The sequence below is a fragment of the Barbatula barbatula genome, assembly GCF_947034865.1.
Source record: "Barbatula barbatula genome assembly, chromosome: 7".
Taxonomy (NCBI): domain Eukaryota; kingdom Metazoa; phylum Chordata; class Actinopteri; order Cypriniformes; family Nemacheilidae; genus Barbatula; species Barbatula barbatula.
In genome coordinates this window covers 23,716,541-23,732,556 of record NC_136770.1, presented here as the reverse complement: position 1 = coordinate 23,732,556, position 16,016 = coordinate 23,716,541, and the positions used below count along the sequence as shown (strand labels likewise).

At 39.3% G+C, this 16,016-nt stretch overlaps 1 protein-coding gene across 1 annotated transcript; it reads left to right on the top strand.

Moving 5' to 3' along the window:
• Positions 1 to 8,439: 8,439 nt before the first annotated feature.
• On the top strand, positions 8,440 to 14,852 carry LOC306896788 (stonustoxin subunit beta-like; the record flags this gene model as incomplete). The annotated part of the gene is given in 5 exon segments (XM_079461059.1): positions 8,440 to 8,530; positions 10,641 to 10,949; positions 12,195 to 12,796; positions 12,800 to 13,388; positions 13,505 to 14,852. Coding segments are annotated over 5 exon segments (2,133 nt in total). The 3' UTR covers positions 14,047 to 14,852.
• Positions 14,853 to 16,016: the final 1,164 nt, after the last annotated feature.

Here is a 16,016-nt window from a genome sequence, read left to right as displayed (position 1 = left end):
AAGTAGTCTCGTCACTTTATGCTCTAAAAAGTAGGCCAGCAATGTGTTTGACTGAGCTTTCAGTGTGTGTGTGTGTGTGTGTGTGTGTGTGTGTGTGTGTGTGTGTGTCTGTGTGCCATCGTCTCAATGTGTCGTTCTCTTCCAGTGTAAACCCTGCATGTTTCATAAGCACCATCATCTTCATCATCTGCTGCATAATGCGTGTCACAGACAGACAGTTTCCCTGCAGAGACACGGCTTGGGGGTTCATTGGAGATAAAAAATTACTGATACACGATTTAAACAAAAACGAAGTGGTCCAAACAGAAAACAAAAAAAACACAACACAAAATTAGAAAATAATTCAATAGGCCTATTTGTTTTCAACTGTTTTCTTACACTTTGGTTTTTGTTAAATGATGTGTTAGCTTTGGTTCATCTGTTAGAATCAGGGCTCAGGATTTGGCTCATCTGCTGGAAGGGGCAGTAACAAGTGTCTTACTCTATTGATGGCCAATCTTTGATGATTATTTTGCCCATATGGTAATAAAAAGAAGAACTTCAGTTATTTTTGATCAGCATCGAACTTGTTGCAAACTCCAACTGAAGCTACACAAATCTGGTCCAGTCAAATTGTCTGGAATTTTTGTCATATGTTGTCATTTCTGCGGGATCAGCTTATTCTTTGTCCATAAAGTTGCCTGTATATCATCATGTCAGCCTGCATTACTCAGTTTCTTTTGGCCATATTGATTTGTTCTGCGGACAGAACAGCCCGGAGGGTCCCAATGTGCACTTCATCAAAGCGTCCCGTTGAGACATTTAACATATCAGCGTGCTTTAAATCATGCTCATCTCCTTAGGAACCCTTCAGACGATCCATTACATATCGATTAGAGCAGTATAGATTGCAATTATGTGCATGCTCGTATTGTGATGACGCATACAGTAAATTCAGTTATGTCTGCACAGAAGCATTGTGGGATGGATGAGATATACAGTACATACGATATAAACTATTAAAAGCTTCATCAATCACAGCTAGATTCCTGGAATTCAGATTTAACATTGCTAATCTTTCACGTTTCTGCCTTGATTTATTAATTGTTTAATTGAAGACTTTCTAGAAAAAGAATCTAGCCCTGATTATGGTGGAAAATAGAAATAGGTTTATTAGACTTCCAGTAGTTTATGACAGAGTAACTTTGCTGTTGTACAGTCTGTGCGTTTGTAATAAGTGTGAAAAGTTGACTTGATGTAGACGCAAAGAGAGAGAGAAAGAGAATAAAAATGGAGCTTTAAGTTTTAAAAATCTTCTCACAGCTGTGCTGAACTCCTCTGAGATTCACTTAGTTACTGGTTGTCAGACTTCACGCAACTCTAAACTTGTTTTAAATGTTTTTGTAAACTCAAACCCACCGCAAGAGTGTCATGAATACAATTAATTTGAGTCAAATCCAAATGCAAATATACTGCAGCAACACAACATTATACAACAATAAATAAGCATGCGAATAATATATTTATGATGAAATATACATATTTGCAAGTTTAGTTAATGTTGTTGTTTATTTATATATATACTTACTTACTGTAACATACATGTATATATATAAAATAGTACAGTGAAGATAGGGACAGTACATCAGAGCTGCTACTTTAGATCAAAACAAAATGTAGTTGATCTACGTTACATCATGTTACCTTCGGGTACAATCGAAAACATGCACACAAACACACGCCTGAACACAAATGTATACACACATTAGCAAATCTGTCAAAGCTGATGGGGTTATAAAGAAAAACACAGATGCAGTGTGTGGTCTTCTGCAGTACTTTTACATAAACATTATTCTGTCATATTTACTTTAATATTACTACAGCAGCAGATGATTCATGCTCACTGGTTCATTGAAGTTATTATTATTATAAATGAATCCTAAACCAAAGACTGCAATTAATTTACTTATGAACATGTTTAATGAATATGTAACAATGATTAGAAATGACCTGGAATATTTAGAAAAATATTTTTTATGCATTTGGCAGATGCTTTTTTCTAAAGCAACTGATATTGCATAATACTATTCCTATATATTTGAGTGTGTGCAATCTCTGGGACCTTATCGTTGCTGGCACCATGCTCTAACCACTGAGCTACAGGAAAGCTGATTCAAGAATCTAAAACCAGTCAGATGAGATCAGATTTAAATGAAATTCAGTTCTCAACAATAGGAGGAATACACGAAAACCACTTACCCTCATACAAATGTGCTTGGACTTAAAGCAAAAGGTTGTGTGCAACCCTGAATTTAAAAGCAGCAGCGCTACTCAGTGTTCATTTTAACAACTGCAAGACATTTATTTGAAAGCATTTCTCCAATTCTCCAATACTGCTTTGGTCAAATAACACTTTGTAACGTGATTGTCTGATAATTATGTTAGTTACTGCCCCAAATTTAAAGAGAGCATATGTAAGATACGATGTACGGTAATGTCAATTACTGACAACGATGTGAAACATGATCTGTACAAGCCACAACGACCGAATCACTACTTAAGACACTACGATTGCTAGCTTTACTGCTTTACCACAACACGTATATTGTTGAAGAGAAAAGCTAGTGTATGTCGTTTAAGGTCAAGAGCACAACTAAAGCAAACACTGACCACCATAATGGGACATCAATGTTTTTGTTGATGTTTTATTGGTCAAAATATGGAGTAAGTTAAGCTGTTAATCATGTCTTTTGTTTACTCTTGGGAAATGATATGTCTTCTATCTTTAGTTGACGCCATCTTATGTTGTGATTGGATATCAGGTGTAGTTCTTGTGTTAACAGCAGGTGTTTGTCTTTAATACTTAATCATCTCTTAATTAATCACTTAATTAATCACTTAATTCCCTCATTATCTTCAACACTACATCAGTGTTATTTTAACACTCGGGGACCTCCCACCAAACCTCCCAGACGGGCATCAGTGTATTGAGAAGTCTGCATATGCCAAGATTGGGGCACTTACAAGAGCAGTCTTCAAAGAATCGAGCCATCTGGTAGTCTGGGGTCCAGTTGATGGCAGCATTCCCTCTACGCATACTAGCAGAACCTACTAGGAGAGCATTCAGGGGTGCTGCTATTTAAGAGAAACCTTTCACAAATCTTCTGTAGTACCCCACAAACCCAAGGAAGGAGCGTACCTCCTTAATAGTGGAGGGGATGGGCCAGTTTTCTCAACGACAACTGTCTTTTTTAAGGATCCGTGGATATTCCTTCACCAGAGATAACATGGCCAAGGACTTTCCTCTGGAACAGGCTGCATTTATGGGGCTGCAACTTTAAGTCATGGGCTGCCAGCTTCTCAAAAACCTGCTCCAGGTGATTAATGTGGGTGTCAAATCTGGGGAGTATACAACAACATCATCCAAGTTGATAAGGAGTGAGTCGTGGACTTGCCCGCCCAGGCACCACTGCATCAGGCATGAAATGTTGCAGGTGCATTGCAGAGACCAAAGGGCATCCTCTGGAACTCATACAAGCCCAGAGGTGTAGTAAATGCAGACTTCTCTTGGTCCTTTGGGTCCACATCTACTTGCCAATATCCACTGGCCAGGTCAAGGGTAGAATACCAAGCAGCTTGCATGAGGCTGGTGAGGGATTCTTCTATCCTTGGTTAGGGATAGGCATCTTTGTTGGTAAGACCATTCAGCGCCTTGTAACCCACGCAAAAGCGCCAGGATCCATCCTTTTCTTCACAAGGACATATTTTGCAGAAGTTACCTCAATTTAGGATAAAGGCTTGGTGGAACTGGCATGTAGCGCTCCCTGCTGGGCGGTGCAGGACCTGTAGGAATGGAGTGGAGGACTGCACTGGTCTGGCCAAAGTCCTCATCGCCTGCTGCAAAGATGTCTCTCCATCGCTGTAACAGCAAGTCCATCTTCTGTTGCTGGTCTGTTGTTAAACTGGGTGCTGGTCTTTGGTGCTGATGTGGTTAGTCTGGACCTCCACTTCCACCACCCCTGGATCTAAGGTCTTCAACACAAGGTCCCTTTCCCCTCGAATCTGCCTTGGATCAACCTGGAAGACATTAGCAAGGGGGCGGGGTTGAGGTATCAATAAGGGGTAAGGATTGAGGCTACGTACCCTTAAAGGGAGGCGTCCTTTCATCACAGTAGTAACAGTCCTAGCCACCTGCCACTCGTCATCTCTTTCTGTGCCCTCCACGAAAGCACAAATATCCAACCTGGTTTCTGCGCTATAAAGGTGTGTCCACAGCACCACCTCAATGTTAGGAGGCAAATAGACTGGGTCTTGGCGGGTTAACCTGGCCACTCCAATCTGTCCATCAGAGGATTCATCCTGTGAAACCTTTTGACAGAAAGCAAACGCACGCTCCCACTCCCCCTTTGTTTCACGTGACAGTTATACCAAAAACAGCCCATTCCAGCAATATGAAATCACATTCATCCCTAGGATACCTCTTTCAGCACTCAGGGGAAGCAGTATATCAGTCTTTCCGAACAACCCCTCTAAGGGATAAGGGCGGGTCTCTATGTACCATAGTCTGAGGAGAGAGTTGGCGTTTACTCTCATCCGTTAAAGTTTCTTTAAGAGCAGAAAGTTGGTCTGTAATTTATTTTCTGACTTTGGCTCTTACCGTCTCCCTCCACTCTTCTAGGCTCAGCTTCCAATGCTCTCACTTCGCTTCACACGTCAGAAAAGGACAATGTAGGTTTTCTACGCACCAACCTCTGGAGTTCCTGTTGCACCACACCAGGCCTCAAACCCAGGACAAGCTGGTCCCTAATCTTCATCTCGTCCTGGGCAGAGCCTGTTGGTTCCATCTCGTTCCAAGTTGGTTCCTCTTCCTGTTGGTAAAATTGAAAGAATTGTGCCCGGAGCTGAGCGACTGATGTTACATGCCCATACAGCCTCTTTAACTCGCTCAGCATGTCTACACTTGTTAATCATCTTGCTGGATTCAGTAGCCTCATCTCTCTTTTTGCCTCACCCTCTAGTGCCCCATATATGAAGTACATTTTCTGTTCCTCGTTTAACCCTTGTGCCCTCACCATAGCCTGTACCTGCCCGCTCCATTCAGAAAAACTAATTTTGCTTGAGTCACCATTAAACCTTGAGATCCATGGGACCCCCATAAACCTAGGCATCATCATTGCATTTATCACAGGCTGACTAAGTGGAACATTTTCCCACCTGGCCCCAGTACCTCGCGACACACTCACTCTTCAGGCTGTCCTTCATTCATCTGCCATATTATTTTTATAAGTTAGTTTTAAAATGACAATATTAAAGTGACATCTCCTCAAAGACCCGGGGAAACAATAAAACCATGGACCGTCCAATGTTCTGTCCCAGGGTGAAAAATACTTAAATCCAGTCAAGCCTGGATTTAGCTCTGTGCCCCTGTCGGCAGCACAGAATGTCTTGCTTCAGCGGGGCTTCGAATAGATCACATGGTGCTGCGCTGCTACTATCAGTGGAGAAATCAGGAAATCAATGGGCATGCTGTTCATAGATCTGCAACTTCAAAAACAGTTTCGGATGACTAGTTACAACTTTCCTTTCCTGCACTTCATGTGGGCTCATCAACAATAGTGCCGTATCTGCTACTCCACCGCCGGCCCCCGGATCTGGAAACTTCACAAAAATAAGCAACTACTAGAACGGCTCCTTCAGCTCAATGCTAAACATAAACAAGCATCTGTGTGGAAGAAAAGGACCACTTCCCTTTAATCTGAGTTTTTGTGAGCGTTGACACCGCGGAATCTATGAGTCGACTCCACCAAAGCACTGGCGATCCAGTCAGCTTAAGCTAACCAGATACGCTTACGTCTACTGCAGCACTCCACTTTTCAACATTGTTTTATTGGTCAAAATATGACGTCCCATTATGGTTTGCTTTAGTTGTGCTCTTGACCTTAAACTACATACACTAGCTTTTCTCTGCAACAATACACGTGTTGTGGTAAAGCAGTAAAGCTAGCAATTGTTAGTGTCTTAAATAGTGATTCGGTCATTGTGGCTTGTACAGATCATGTTTCACATCGTTGTAAGTCGGTAATTTACATTACCGTATATCGTCTCTTACATATGCTCTCTTGAAATTTGGGGCAGTAACTAACATAATTATCAGACAATCACGTTACAAAGTGTTATATGACCAAAGCAGTATTGGAGAATTGGAGAAATGCTTTCAAATAAATGTCTTGCAGTTGTTAAAATGAACACTGAGTAGCGCTGCTGCTTTTAAATTCAGGGTTGCACACAACCTTTTGCTTCAAGTCCAAGCACATTTGAATGAGGGTAATGGAATGTGGTTTTCCTGTATTCCTCCTATTGTTGAGAACTGAATTTCATTTAAATCTGATCTCATCTGACTGGATTTAGATTCTTAAACCAGCTTTCCTGTAGCTCAGTGGTTAGAGCATGATACCAGCAACGCTGAGGTCATTGCTTCGATCCCAGAGATTGCACATACTCAAATAAATAGGTATAGTATTATGCAATGTGAGTTGCTTTGGAAAAAAGCATCTGCCAAATGCATAAAAATTATTTTTCTAAATATTCCAGGTGATTGCGTTTCTTTACCTATGCGTAAGTGTTTATCATAAAACACCACTACAATTGATTATAACGTTAATGGTGTAGTTCATGTGTTTCTCATTCCTTCAGTGATTCTGCTTGTTAACAGCAGATGTTTGTCTTTAATGCTTAATCATCTCTTAATTAATCACTTAATTGCCTCATTATCTTCAACTCTACCTCAGTGTTACTTTAACACTCGTGGGACCATATACACTCTGAGCAGTGTTGATTTGGCTCGCACCCTCTTTATACTTTCACAATGTGGTGTACTCTATTAAACGCTGATTTAAAATCCACATAAAGAAGTCTGACATAAGCATTTGTTTTGTCTAAATGGTACTGGACTTCATGTAGGCTTCAACTGGGCGTGAGTCTAGAGTGTCCATAATTTGTTCTAGCAATTTCTTACACAAAGCTTTGAGAGCTCTAGCTTGTGATATTTCTGGTACTTCTGGAACTGGGATAACAGCCGTTTTTCCATGGAACAAAGTCGTTTCTAAAAAGACCTGAAACAATCTAGTAGATACATGCCCAATATGTTTTTCATATTCTTTAGAACAGTGTCTTAAGCCATCAGGACCTGTGACCTTATTTGATATAACTCTACAGAGCGCTCTGGTCGCTCACCTGCCTCTATTTTCATAGGTTTAAAATCAGTGAAAGCGTTATCATTGTCCCAAAACATTAAAGTTATTTTCCCTTTCCAAAATGTGTTTGAGATCTTTGTTAATCCAAGGTTTGTTATTTGTAAACATTTTCACATCTTTTGTTTGTTCAACAGCCTCTGCACAGAAATGAATATAATCAGTAATTGTATCGTTTAACAATTCATGATCACTGCAGCAATTGGAATCATTAAAAAAACGAATCCCAATCGGTACTCTCAAAGCAGTCTCTGAGGCAATCCAGTGAGTCTTTAGTCCACGACTGTACATGCTGGACAACAGATTTAGTCCTTTTTTCAGTGCCAAGTGCTGTATTTACAGCTTTCCTGTAGCTCAGTGGTAAGAGCATTGCGTTAACAATACAAGGTTATGGGTTTGATCCCAGGCGATTGCAGTTACCTGTGTATAGGATAATGCAATGTACGTTGTTTTGGATAAAAGCGTCTGCCAAATGTATAAATGTAATGTTTTTTTATCTCTTAGGGCTGCTGGATGAATGTAATCAGTTCTAATAATCATTGCTCATAATAATGTATTCAATTTTTGCATTGTTTAGCTTAAATGCAGGATTTCAAATAGCATAAAATTCAACTTCAGGTCAGGTTTGAAGTGTGCCGTTTGTTACATTGGCAAAAGTAACAAAATGAGGCAAAATAACCAGATTCTGTCTGGTCTGGTGGCTATTTTTGTCCACGGCAAATTTCCTCTCAAAAGAATGAATTAATTAAGCTTCTTTCATTACATATTAGACATTAGATGCTTTCATAGAGTACAACTCATAAACATTACACTGTACGTCTTGCAAGTTAACTTTCCCTTTGATTAATATAAAGTACATGAAACATATCTCAAAAGCCACAACATTTTTGAAAACACTGAAGGTGTGCCAGGCTAGGGTGGAGGGTGGAGGGTGGGAGGAGGTTTTCGTATATAAGTACATGTGCAACAACGCAGAACACAAGCTCCAGCTAGAACTGAAAAAGACTCATCCACAACTCTGCTGATCTACACTACTTGACCAGGTGAGAACAGAAATAATTGATGTTCTTGTGATTTTTCTTAAGTTGGTCTGTTAAATGTAAAGTCAATTGTAAGCAGCACACAGAAATTATAGTGCAGCTTCAACGTGTGATCAGAGAAGATGTGGTGTCGGTTTGACATGTTGGATGTTTTCCCTCAGGTTGAAGATATGGCCTCAGATCAAATTTCGGTGGCTGCCCTTGGCCGACCTTTCACCCTTGGGATGCTTTATGATGCTCGCAAAGATGAACTGCTCACAGGTGTGGAACTTAAGCATTTAGTCATTCATGAAAACTTTTTTACACTTGAAGATTATACATCAACAAACAAGAAATATTTTTTGTACTTTTGCCTAGATGACATTATGAAATAATTAAAACACATTATTAATATTATTGTACAAGAAGTCCAAAATCATCACATTGAACCATCAGCAATTATTCATTTAACAAGCAGAGCGCATGTTTGACTTTACTAATATAAAACTGTGAATCCAAATGCTGCAGCATAATGTATTGTGTGTGTGTATTTTACTTAGAACTATTACAGGACATAGAGAACAGACTCGCGGCATGCAAAAGATCTTCATCAACATCTGTTGCATTACCACACAGTAGCAAATCCTACTCATTCATTTATCACATAATATAGTAACATATGGCTTTCTGAACTTGTTCTCATACAATTACAAGATTATCAGTCTATGCAGCCTCCCTAGTCTCTCCACATAACAGTAAAAAGCAAAGAATTAACAGAGTCGAGCAATATTTGTGAGTATATCATGTTCCAGTAATGGGTCTAACAAATATAATTTTCTTGGTGGAGCTTTACAAGTCACACATCACACGTTGTGTCTGTCCTGTCCTCTAAAAGGCTTTATGTGTGTTGCCATTTTCATATGATATTTTCCTTTATTGTCCCAAAGGGCTGTGAAAGGTTTGTGTTGAGGGGTGATTCTATGATTTTTTTTCACTAGGGTCACAAGTGGGGCCGCAATTAAAACACAAATCAATGCTTCACAACTACTGCCAGTAGACCATAAGACGAGTTTTACGGAACAAAAAAATACTGTATGACCTGTGTGTATGGCTGAGTTGTCCCAGACGTGTAGCTGCGTTTCTCGGCGGTGTCTGACCGATACAGCACACCGTAGCGCAGTGATGGGAATGTTCAAGTCATGCCCAGATGCTGTGCCAATTTGATGATTTACGTGTGTGAAGCATTTGGACCAAATTTAATTTATCCAGATTACTTAAACCTGGACCTCATTTATAAACTAAGCGCACATATTTGATCGTAGAGTGTGCACAATATGACAACATTCTTAATTTAAAACAGACTTTGATGTGGAAAAGTGCTTAGCGCCACGTCAGGGTCTGAGCAGAAGGGGAGGCTCCCAGATTCCAATAGTTTTTAACTGTACATCCAACTGTATAGTTTTAGTAGTCAACTACTCTTGAATATTGGCAAAATAGACGCTACTTTTGCAGTGTATATGCAATTTCTTCTTCATTTTACAGATCATAATGTGAAGAGTTTGGTTCCTAAATGAGAAAAATCAAAATGTTTTTCTTATGTTTTCATGTTTTTCTTGTGTTTTCTTTTGTAACTTAGCTGTATTTTTTTGTTTTATGGCTAAAATCGAAATATACCAACTGCAGTTGGAATTAAATTTATTGGAAAGCACAATAACAAAACATAAAAAAACGTATTTATCTCATTTTTGGAAGCAAACTCTTCATGTTTGGTGTGTATAAATCCCAAATCTTCCTGATTGTTTTCAGGTTCACATAAAGATATAATATTTGTGGTCTTTTTCAGTATCAAATTAAGTAATTAGTTACTGTAATTTAATTACTTTCCCTTGAACAAGTAAAGTAAGGGATATTCTTATTTTTCTGTAATTTAATTTCAGTTACTTCCGAAGTTATTAAACTAAATACTGTATGTATCACATGTGTGTGCGATAGTGGAATTGATGATTCTTAGTCTAACTTTAAAATCTGTGCTTTTATGTATAATTCTCAAATTTGTAATACCTGGTCAGGTAAAAACACTACTTTATGAAGCTTTATATTACTTATTTAAATGAATTTACATTTATTCATTTGGAAGACGCTTTTATCCAAAGCGACTTACAAGTAGTTTTTTTACAGTGACCCATTACTGCAGAGCAATCAGGGGTAAGGTGCCTTGCTCAAGGGCACTTCAGTCATGACCTGCTGGCACTGAGGTTTGAACCTGCAACCTTCTGATCACAAGCCCAACCCTCTAACCACTAGGCCTATTATATAATATATATAATATATATTTTTTTAGAGTATCTTGCCCAACACTGCTTACAGGTTGATATTACTTGTTTTTTCACAGGCTTCTCACTGTGGGATAAAGAATCACTCAAGGAAAACAGTTCTGTGCACTCTCAACGCAGCAGTTCATTTGAAGTTACTACATCTGATTCAATTGAATCCAAGTCATCTTTGCTTGATGTTGAGGCATCTCTGAAGGCCAGTTTCCTCTGTGGATTGATTCAAGTGGAAGGTTCTGCAAAGTATCTGAATGATCAGAAACAATTCAAGAATCAGAGCAGAGTGACACTTCAGTACAAAGCTACCAGCACCTTCAAACAGGTGTTAATGACTCAACAAGAAGCCAAGCAGGGGCGTTTCCTCCGAGGAGGCAAGGGAGGCAGTGTCTCCCCTCCCCCTCGAAAATAATCGAATGAGAATATTACTAACAGTTCAGATATAGAATAGGACAGCGGATATAACGTATTGAGCTAAATATGAGATAAATCAGCGTGTAGAACAGTGTGAAACAGCGCCCCCGCTCGAATGAAATCCAAAGGGAGACAGCGTTTCTCTTGCCTCCTCTAAGCTCATTGACTTTACATATACCCGCTAAAGCGTGCCGTGAGTTTGAGTGGGGGTAATTGAAAAGAATGGAGAAAAGTCACGTGAGAGGAGGCAATGCCTCCAACGGGCTATGATTGGATTAACTCATCAGCGAGATCCCGCCTTCCTGCTCGTCTTCGTCATTCATTTTAAACTGCGGGCGCTAAATTAGATTGAACGTTAATTAAATTGTTTTATTAGTTGTATTAATCGGAGTTTAGGATTCGTGTCGGAGATAGCGGAGGCAGAGGAGTTATCGATTGTTGACAGAATTACGTGGTTCAGATTTGTTCAAAAACTTTTGCTTGTGATCAGGCTGCTCAGGATAGTAGCAAGGCTAAAGTAAGTCACATCCAGCGCCGCCGCTCCCACCACGCGAATCACTTGCAGGTAAGTGCATGTTTAATCAAAATTAACATACGAACCAGCAGAGACGCTTTAGCCTCTTCGTTAGAGCGCTCGTCTCCCATTCGGATCGATGTAGGTTCGAAGCCCGGGGCGAGCAATATTAATTTCGGTGCAGCTTGCGATCTGAATTGAGATTTTACGGTTAAACATTGATAGTTTTTTGTTTTGCTATTCTTTTTACTGAAGAAAAGTTTGCACCTTTAAGGGGGGGGTGATCATAATGGAATTATGCTTAGGGCACCAAAATGGCTAGCAGCGGCCCTGGTCATTTCTATTTGATTTGATCTCTTAAATGCTTTGAGTATTTCTGGGACTGCTAATAATTAAATTGATGGTATTGGTAATGATGTTATTCTTATATAGGAAATCCCAAATGTTCCAGAATAAGATGAAGGTGGTGTTGATGTACCTTTTCCCAAAGCAGGGAAAATAAAAAACTAAAAAAATTAGAAGTACATACTGTAATGAACTTGTAGTAATTAAAAGGAATTTTTCACACATAAACACTGAAATGACACTGGTTTTCTGACAATCGCACTTGTTAATAGTGCAGAGATGAACAAAAATGACATGGGTAGAAATCTGCCTCCTCATTTTTTAAGTCCACCGCACACCACTGAAGCCAAGGATGTGCTAAATCCTACCATTTTGGATAAGGAATCTGCAACTCATTTCGTCACTGCCATCCTTTATGGGGCCCAAGCTTTCTTTGTGTTTGACAGTCAGAAATTAGATTCTAGCAAGGTTCGGGACATCCAGGGTAGCATGCAAGCTGTGATAAAGAAGATTCCTTCATTGGATGTTGAGGGCAAAATTAGCATCAAGTTGACTGATGAGGAAAAAGCCTTGACTAACCAATTCTCCTGCAAATTCTATGGGGACTTCATTCTTCAAAGCAACCCTGCAACATTTGAAGATGCAGTAAAGACCTACATACAACTTCCAAACCTCCTTGGACAGAATCAAGAGTTTGCTGTTCCACTAAAAGTCTGGATGACACCACTAAAGAAATTTAATTCCACAGTTGTTGAGCTTAAGAGCGAGATCTGCATTGGACTAGTGAGGAAAGCACAGAATGCTCTAGAAGATGTAGGGCAAGCAGAAATGAGATGCAATGAGTCTCTGGAAGAACCAGTGGTGGGGAAAGTGCCTCAGATTAACCACAAATTGAGGAATTTCCAAAGACTATGTAAAGATTACAAATCTAAGCTCCAAATGACCATGTAGAAGAAATTTCCTTTGATTCGTGCAGGTGAAGAAGATGACGTTGCACTGGAGAAGCTATTTGAGGACAAGGAGAAGTCACCATTCAGTTATGACAACTTAAACAACTGGATGAAAAGCAGAGAAAGAGAAATCACTGCCATCAGATCCTGTGTAGAGATCATGGAAGGACCAAAGGTAAAAATGGTCCGAAATCAGTCAGAGTTGGACAGAGAGATTCTGGCTCCAGGTGTAGATCATGCTCTGTGCTTTGTTTTTACCTCTGTTGAACGTGATGACCCCTACCTTGACCATATGACCAAGTACTTATGTTCAGAAGGATCACACAATGATGAAAGTGTCCCTCTAACAGAAGAAGACCAATGGTACATCTCAGAGGGAGTTTCTATCAGAGAAAAAGCCAAAGCTTTCCTGGATATCACCAGCACTCCGAGAAACAACAGCAGGTTCGCCTGCCTGATAGTAGTTGCACCAAATAAGAAATACAAAGGTGCCACTATCTACCATTACAAGGATGGCAATCTGATCACTGATGATTTCTCACAGCCTCCCATCCCTAATGTGATAACAGACCGAAGAGATTTGATCTGGTGTAAGTATTAACCTTCCACAGACAGCTGAACTAAATCTAACTTGTTTATCTAATAAATGTGTTTATACTGCATGCTTATGTTGATGCCTAGTAACACTGTTTGGTCTCTCTTTCAGATGCCTGTGATCTCAACCTGGATCCCAGAACTACAGGCCTCTTGCTCATTCTATCTGAAAGTAACAAGAAGGCAACATATGGACCGTGGCAGACGTATCCTGATCTCCCAGAGAGGTTTAATTCACGTCCACAGGTCCTTTGCACAGAGGGCCTGACTGGGCGTCATTACTGGGAGGTAGAGTGGAGTAAATGTTATAAGAATCAAGTCGGTGTGGGAGTTACATACAAAAGTATTGAGAGGAAAGGAGAATACAACAATAGTGGGCTTGGAAACAATGACATATCATGGTATTTTGGTGAAAACCAAGGGTCTCTTCAGGCATGGCATAATGATAAGATGTGGAGCGGATCATTTCTTCCTACTGGAAGTCAGAAAGTTGGGGTGTACCTGGACTGGCCTAACACTTTGTCCTTCTACAGCGTCACCTCTAACAAACTAGAACACCTCTACACCTTCCCTAACGCCAACTTCACTGAGCCCGTTTACCCAGGTTTCAATATTAATAGACATTCCAGCTACGTTTCACTGTGTCCAATGTAGTAAAAGTATTTTGCACAGTTTGTATTCTCTGCTTCAAATATTTGTTTTCCATGGTTATGGCCTGCAAAAATCTACAGCTTTTTCACCAATGTTTCAATTTTTTCATCAATTTTTATTCCTACATTCAATACAGATTCATGTATGACCATAGGAGGGTGGCAAATGTACACACAATAGTTTTAACTCGAACTGTGTGGGAGAAGATAATATGGACTTTTTAAAAATTTAATTTAGCATATTACTGGTGTGAATAATTGCCTTTTATTAAATGGGATAAAGTGGTGCTTTGGGTTAACTTTTTTTTCTTTTTAAATGTTCATTACTTTTCATTTGTTCTTTAAAGTTATGCCAGAAACAGAAATGGGAGTGGGTCTTTATATTTAAACATGACTCTGTGTAATGTTGCCTGCATCATGTTGAGTTAAGAATAGGTTTTTATGTAGAGTTTCAGAATGTTTGTGAAATTTTAACATTGCTTGCACATTAACAGGATTAGCGGTACTCTAACAATGTTCAGTTCAGTTTGTAACCTTCCCATCTTTGTATTGATGTTAACTGGCTACAGGTTATCAGGGAAGCCGAATCAAACATCATTACATTCTTGCAAAGGTGAACTTAACCTTTTGTTGGTTTTAAACTTCAAATACAAGTGAAAGGTTTGTCTTGTTCAAAAAATGTGTAATGCCCTTAAAAGATTCATATTACCAATATGTCCCACTCTGGAACTCTATGGTATGGAAGTATTTTAATGACATTAGTCTTTGGAGCAAAAAGCATGTTGAATTACTAATAAAAAATAAACCTGTTGCATTACCAGTTCTTGCATGTTTAGAGTCTGCAATTCAAAATGGTTGTACAATAAAGATGTAAACATTTCAAATTGAAACAGTTTCACCTTTTAAAAATTCAATAATCGAAATTCACCTTTTTAATTTCATTAAAAAAATCAAGTTGTTTTAATATACAACCTCTAATATTCAACAGAAAATTTACAGTTCATATTACTTCGGTTAAAAAATTTGTTTCCACAAAATCAGGGGTTCAAATTCGGCTTGAAATTCAAAGTTTCACATCCTGGAATCCCAGGAGAAGCAACAGAGCACCGATTCCGCCAATGCATCTATGCTTGCTGCCTGACCGCTTCACCAGCAGATGGTGCAAGTCGGTTCTGACGAAGATCAAAGCAAGAAATGCAGATAGCTTTTTACATGTTTGCCAAACATTCCTCTCACCTGCTCCATTAAGTGAATTAAGTTGTTCTCATAGATAGCTTCTTATGCATCATCAAGAAAAAATTATTGATGCTTGTACTGGCAGCTTAGCTCACCACTATCAGCCCTGGAACGGACATGGAGCACGGGGACAGTTCCAGGTGGCCAGGGGAATCAGTGGACTAGTAATACATTTAAAATATTAATTTAAAAATTTACATATCCTACCCGATCTCCTAGTACTCCCTATCTATAGTACAAGTTTATATTTGTATTTGGTTCGGAGCCAAATGTGCAGGTGACAGATGCATTGGATGGCATCATGCGCGCTGGAGAATCGAGTTAGATGACAAGCTTACAAAACACATGCCAACTGCGGTTAGTGCACATTAAACTTAAGTCTCTGCTGCTTGAAGGAACATGGAACATTTTAAGCAACATTGAAGGGAAATTGGGGTCAGGTGAAAAAAAAACGTATAATCTATTGTCACAAAAGGTCAGTGCATGTTAAAGTGTATTAAGCTATATATGGTAAGATTTTACAATGGAACAGCCTCTCCTATTCATCAGAATGTAAACAATAAAAAAACAAGAAACACAAGGAGGAAACAATAAAGGGCACTTCCTGTAATTCAGTCTATTAGCATCACCAAGGTCATGGGTTCAAATCCCAGGCTGTGCAAATAAGTCCGTATAATATCGATTTAATGTACTTATAAGTACAAGTTTGTGTAATATACCACAGAACAGATGAATGTA